Consider the following 6598-nt stretch of genomic DNA (forward strand, 5'->3'; position numbering starts at 1 on the left):
TTTTTTTTTTTTTTTTTTACTAGTTTAGAATAATTTTTTATATATTAAGGACATTAACCCTTTGGCTATTTACATGGTTGTAATTTGTTTTTCAGAGTTTATAGTTTATCTTTTGACTTTGTTTCTGTATTTTTCAACATGTAGGATTTAACAATTTTTTTTTTTTTTTTGACAGTCTCACTTGGTTGCCCTGAGTAGAGTGCAGTGGCGTCATTATAGCTCATTGCAACCTCAAACTTATGGGTTCAAGTGATCCTCCTGCCTCGTCCTTCCCAGTAGTTGAAACTACAGACACATGCCACCATGCCCGGCTAATTTTTTCTATTTTTTGTAGAGATGGGGTCTTGCTCTTGCTCAGGCTAGTCTCAAACTCCTGAGCTCAAGCGATTCTCCCACCTCAGCCTCCCAGAGTGATAGGATTACAGGTGTGAGTCACCGTGCCTGGCCAGGTTTTAAAATTTTTTAAGGGTCAAATTTAACTTTCTTTCCTTTTTTATGACTTCTTGAGTTTGTCGTGTTCAGGAAGACCTTTCCTAGTCAAAAATTTATAGTTTTAGAATTCTCTCATATTTCTTATTTCATTGTTTTGTTGTTTAACTTTTCAATACATTTGGAATTTATTTTGGAGTAAGGAATGAGGTAAGACTGCAACCTAATTTTTTTCACAGTGAGCTACTAAGTCGTCCTGGTAACATTTATTGGTTAATCCATCTTTTACACATGGATTTAAAGTGCTGCCTTCATCACAAGCTAGATTCCTGTGTTCATTTGGGATTACTTCTATGCTTTCTGTCTCTATGTCTAGTATATTTCTGTGTGCTAGTATCAAATTGTTTTAACATGGCTTTGTACTGTTTTAATGTCTGGTAAAACATTAGTACATATTCCTTTTTTAGTTTTTTCCTAAATATTCTTTCACATTTATGTTTCCATGTAAACTCTAGAATCAGTTTGAATAGGAAAAATATCCTGTTGTCATTTTTATTGGGATTGCACTAATAGTACAAATTTATGGGAAATGACATATATGTAACATTGAGACTGCCTAAGGTCTGGTTGTAGTTCTACTTATTCAAGTCCTTAATATTCCTCAGCAGACTTTAAATTTTTTGCCATATCAGTCTTGCACATTTCTTAAGTATATTTGTAAGTATTTAATATTTTTTGTTCTTGTCATTTTTGTTATCATAAACAGGATATTTCTTCATTTTATTGTCTAACCAGTTCTTATTTACATAGAAAAGACTGTAATTTATTTTGTCATACAGATTTTTATACATCAACTTTGTATTCATCCACTTTATTAAATTCTCTTATTGTTTTTAATGGATACAGATAATTTTCTTGAATTTTCTGGGACAGTCATATCACCTGTACATAATGGTACATTATATCTTCTCTTTTCCAGTTTTTATTCCTCTTATCTAATTGGCCAGTTCTTTCAAAATAATATTAAAAAATAGTGGTGATAGTTGACATCTTTGTCATATTCCTCACTTTAATTAGAATGTTTTTAGGATTTTAATATTGAATATGATACTGATTTTTGGATTGGAGTGGGGAGAAATGTTTTATCAGATTAAAAAAGTATACATCTATCTTTATTTTCTTGGTCAGTGTAGTTAAAAGTTTGTTAATTTTGTTGATATTTTCAACAAACTTTCAGTTTCATTGATTTTTTTCTATTTTTTTATTTTCTATTTTATTTGTTTCTATTCTGATCTTAGTTTTTCCTTCTACTTGCTTTGGATTTACTTTGCTCTTCTTTTTCTAGTTTCTTAAGGTGAGAGGTTAGATTATTTATTTGAAATATTTCTTCTTTTTAAATGTAGGTTAGACTTAAAATTGAAGTCTATAAATTAAATTTTCCTACAAGCACTATGGTAGCTGTATCACTTAACTTTTGGTATGTTGTATTTTTCAATTATTTCGTCTATTTCTATTAAGAGTTCTTTTAATGGATAGTGTTCAGATGTCTTTAGCATCCTTGGACTTTTCTCCTTTTGATTTATTAGTAATGGTGAATTGTATTTTTTTTTTTTTTTTTTGAGACAGAGTCTCATTCTTTTGCCCGCGCTAGAGTGCCGTGGCATCAGCCTAGCTCACAGCAACCTCAGACTCCTGGGCTCAAGCGATCCTCCTGCCTCAGCCTCCCGAGTAGCTGGGACATGCCTGGCTAATTTTTTCTATATATATATGTTTTTAGTTGTCCAGATCATTTCTTTCTATTTTTTAGTAGAGACGGGGTCTCGCTCTTGCTCAGGCTGGTCTCGAACTCCTGACCTTGAGCGATCCACCTGCCTCAGCCTCCCAGAGTGCTCGGATCACAGGCATGCGCCACCGAGCCCGGCCAAGTGATATTTTCTAAAGTCTTTTATTTGGCAGGTTTTCTTATCTATGTTATGCTGGCTTTATAAAAAAAGTGGGGAAGCTTTTTTTCTTCTTCAGTGATCTGAAACATTTGAATAGCATAATAGCACTGGAATTCTTTTTTTTTTTTTTTAATAGAATTCACTGGTGAAACCTTCTGGACCTAGTGCTTGCTTGTGTGTTCTTTCTCTTTTCTGTGTGTGTGTGTTTGTCTGTCTGTCTGTTACTCTCTTTTTACTGGTCTTTTGTGGCCTCTGAAGTCTAAGAATATTTCATACAAGCCTCTTCTTCCTGCATCCCTAAATTGAAATTGTATTGCAGTGCAAACGTGGGGAGGGGCAAATATTTCACCTTCTTTGTCAGAATATTTTATGAAACTGGAACCTTTAACTTTGTAAGAAATAATTAGAATGTTTTTTATTCTATAACAAAAATTCCATGTTGAATGTTGTTGAATCTTTTGAGTATGTAAACATAATTTACCTTTTTACAAATTTATTCAGTGTTATAAATGTTCATTTTTACTTAATGGGACTGCAATTAATCTCTGTTTTTTTTTTCATTTTGTAGAAATTTACAGCAACAATGTCAACACCAGATAAGAAAGCGTCACAGAAGATTGGTTTTCGATTACGCAATCTTCTGAAGCTTCCCAAAGCACATAAATGGTGCATATATGAGTGGTTCTATTCAAATATAGATAAGTATGTATCATGGCCTATATCATGAATATTACTGAAACCAAAATTTTAAGTTTTTCAAATGTTATAAGCTATAATGTTTTTTATGCATCTACTTTGATCTTATTTTTCCCTGAATTCATTTTTTTATTCCTCATTCCAATTTGATCCATTTCTGCTTTTCATAGTTTTCTTCCCCCTTCTCCTTTTGGGGGAAGAAGTTACACATTTTTGTGAAAAATTAATGAAAGAATAATTTCCATATTATAATTTACAAAGATGATGGAGTAAAGATACCTTAAACAAAGCACCATTATTTGTAGTGAATGAGATTTGTTCTATAAATCTTGAGATGTTAAGTGTCAGCATAATAGTAGAGAAACCATTACTAATGGTAAAAATTGCTTAATATTTTTAGGAAGATAGTCTTGCTATTTTGGGTATAGTACTTAAACACTTATGCACAAATATTTAAGTAGAACATAGTAAGAGATATGGCTGAAATCTAATTATTCAGCAATAGAATTTACTGAGGAAAAATTCTGGTTTCTAATCCATCCTCGCATGCCAGTTTTTGGTGCTTGCTTTGCTATTTATCTTTACTTCGCTTCTCTGTTTTCCAAACCAGTTGCCTATTCTGAAGCTTGTGAACCTCATGGATGTTTATATTTGAGCCCAAGGCATTTATGTATCATTGCTAAGACTGGTTGCTGGTTTCCCAAACTTATGAATAGAATTGTTTTATTTTTGTCCACAGGTTTTCCGTAGGCTTAAGAGAACTTTCAGGGTGTCCTGGTGTGATCTGAGTTCTTCTGGGAGCCCCCAAAACTGATCTAACCCTCTAGAGCTGTGGTCCCCAACACCTGAGGCCGCAGACCAGTACCGGTCTGTGGCCTGTTAGGAACTGGCCGTACAGCAGGAGGTGAGCAGCAGACAAGCAAGCTTCATCTGTATTTACAGCCACTCCCCATGGTACGCACCACCGCCTGAACTCCGCCTCCTGTCAGATCAGTGACGCATTAGAGTCTCATAGGAGCACAAACCCTACTGTAAACTGCACATGTGAGGGATCTGGGTTACATGCTCCTTATGAGAATCTAATGCCCGATGATCTGAGGTGGAGCTGAGGCAGTGATGCTAGCACTGGGGAGTGGCTGCAAATATAGATTATCATTAGCAGAGAGGTTTGACTATACAATAAATGTAATGCACTTGAAGCATCCCGAAACTATCCCCTCCTTCCCACCCCCACCTCCTGTTCTATGAAAAATTGTCTTCCATGAAACTGGTCCCTGGTGTGAAAAAGGTTGGGGACCAATGCTCTAGAGTCCTCCAGTGTTCTAAGACTGGTTTAATTCCAAAGAGGACTCCCTGACAATGGCATTACCTTTGGGACGAAGATACTTTGTAGCTAACATTGTTTATCTTCACCAGATATGAGTTAGGGCCAGTATAGCCTCCCAAAGGGTATACCTGTATAAAAGATGGAACAAAAATCAGTGTTTCCTGGAATCACAAGCACAGACAGTATTTCCTGAGTGACTTTTTACACATTAGTTGTTTCACAAATGCAAAGTATTTAGTTTTAGCACTTAAAATTTGTAATTTGTACCTATTTTGTATATATATGTGGGGTAGAAGTGAAAGTTCGACATTTTATAATTAGGATGATGTGGAAAATTGGAATGCATATTTTCAATTTTATGTCTTTCAAGAAAATAACACATTGTATATAACCATTAAAATACCATTTCTGTCTTACAGACCACTTTTTGAAGGCGATAATGACTTCTGTGTATGTCTAAAAGAATCTTTCCCTAATTTGAAAACAAGAAAATTAACAAGAGTAGAATGGGGAAAAATCAGGCGGCTTATGGGAAAACCACGGAGGTAAAATAATATTTTTGTTTAAAGTCAGCCAGGCACAATGGTAGGCGCCTGTAATCCCATCTATCTACTCGGGAGGGTGAGGCAGGAGGATCGCTTGAGGCCTGGAGTTCAAGGCTGTAGTGTTCTATAATCATGCCTGTGAATAGCCACTGCACTCTAGCCTGGGCGATATAGTGAGATCCTGTTTCTTAAAAAAAAAAAAAAAAAGAAAGAAAAATTAAAAAATAAAATCAGTAAATAGTTGGCAATATCATTACTATAATACATTGGTTTTTTTAATCTTTAAAATGACTAGTACCAAAACATAACCTTTCAGAATAATTGATTATATGTTAAATATATCCTGTTAACCAACTTTAATGTAGGTGCTTTTTATTATACTTATGCATCTTACATACAATTTCATTTTTGTTTAAATCACAGATTTTGGACATAATTTTATTGTTTTAAATTATGTATGTACCTCTGTGTTCCAAAAAATATTTAAGGATATACTACAAGTATTTAAGGAAGCTGTAAGGTTCTGGGTACCTTGTTGTTATTATTTTTTGTGAAACCCTTTATTACCTTAAGAGTTTTCCCAGAAGGGCCTATTTTACTTTTTATAAAAATAGGAAATCAATTAATCTATCCAATATGTTACAGTCCAAGAATTACTCTTCATGTGAAATGACTTTTCCTTTCCCATTGTTATCCTGGTAACACATTGGAAAACCTTATATTACTTTCGAGTGAAAATGGGAAATATGCTAGAAGAAGAATTAGATCATTAGTTCTCACATTATGTCTGTCTGCTTAATAGAAGCATGTGTGAGACTTCTTCATTTTACATGCTGAGAAAGTTCAAGGAAGGTCTAGAAATATAAAGTGACTTGGACAAAGTAGATATGGAATGTAGTTTTAATGATCTCATTAGATGATGAAATGCAAGAACTTTTCATTGAACTGCTAATATTTTATTTTGTCCCATGTATTAAAAGATGACCTTGCTGATGATGTTTTTAATATTTTCCCCATTTATAACATGTTAATATGTTTCATAGTAATCATTTATAGTCTTTGGTAATTACATTAAGGCATTTTGGGGGCTTTTGCTGTGATTTTGCATGTTTGAGCAAATTGAGCTATACACTATTTCTAATTATTGCCCATCAGAATGGGATATTAGTCACTATTTTACTGTTTCATTATAATTCTGCAGTTTGTTTAAGAGTGTCATTATAATATTTCTCTGGTTAATTTATCCTTTGTTCTCTTATCATAACATTACTTAATCTTATAGTCTTTTAATTCATCAAGGTTGATTAATAGTTGAAGTCTGTTTTCAGAAAAAATTTGTAGTGTTTTTTCCCCTGAGGAAGTCAAGGTATAATACAAATTATTGGTACAATAAACTTTAAAAAATATCCTAATTGTAAAAATCAGTTGGTGAGACCATATCCAATTAGAAGATAAAGGCCAGGCCTGGTGGCTCATGCCTGTAATCCTAGCACTCTGGGAGGCTGAAGCAGGAGGATCGCTCAAGGTCAGGAGTTCAAGACCAGCCTGAGCAAGAGTGAGACCCTGTCTCTGCTAAAAATAGAAAGAAATTAGCTGGACAACTAAAAATATATATAGAAAAAATTAGCCGGGTATGGTGGCACATGCCTGTAGTCCCA

At 34.0% G+C, this 6598-nt stretch overlaps 1 protein-coding gene across 2 annotated transcripts in view; it reads left to right on the top strand.

The window, feature by feature from the left end:
* LIN9 (lin-9 DREAM MuvB core complex component) overlaps positions 1 to 6598 on the top strand; it is a 49695-nt gene that overhangs the window by 16767 nt on the left and 26330 nt on the right. For both annotated transcript variants that reach the window (XM_012644357.1, XM_012644358.1), the window contains 2 exons: positions 2941 to 3074; positions 4815 to 4940. In XM_012644357.1, the coding sequence (XP_012499811.1) occupies positions 2941 to 3074; positions 4815 to 4940 (260 nt within the window). The remainder of the gene's footprint in view (positions 1 to 2940; positions 3075 to 4814; positions 4941 to 6598) is intronic.

Source organism: Propithecus coquereli, unplaced genomic scaffold, assembly GCF_000956105.1.
Source record: "Propithecus coquereli isolate 6110/MARCELLA unplaced genomic scaffold, Pcoq_1.0 Scaffold210, whole genome shotgun sequence".
In the NCBI taxonomy this organism is placed as follows: Eukaryota; Metazoa; Chordata; class Mammalia; order Primates; family Indriidae; genus Propithecus; species Propithecus coquereli.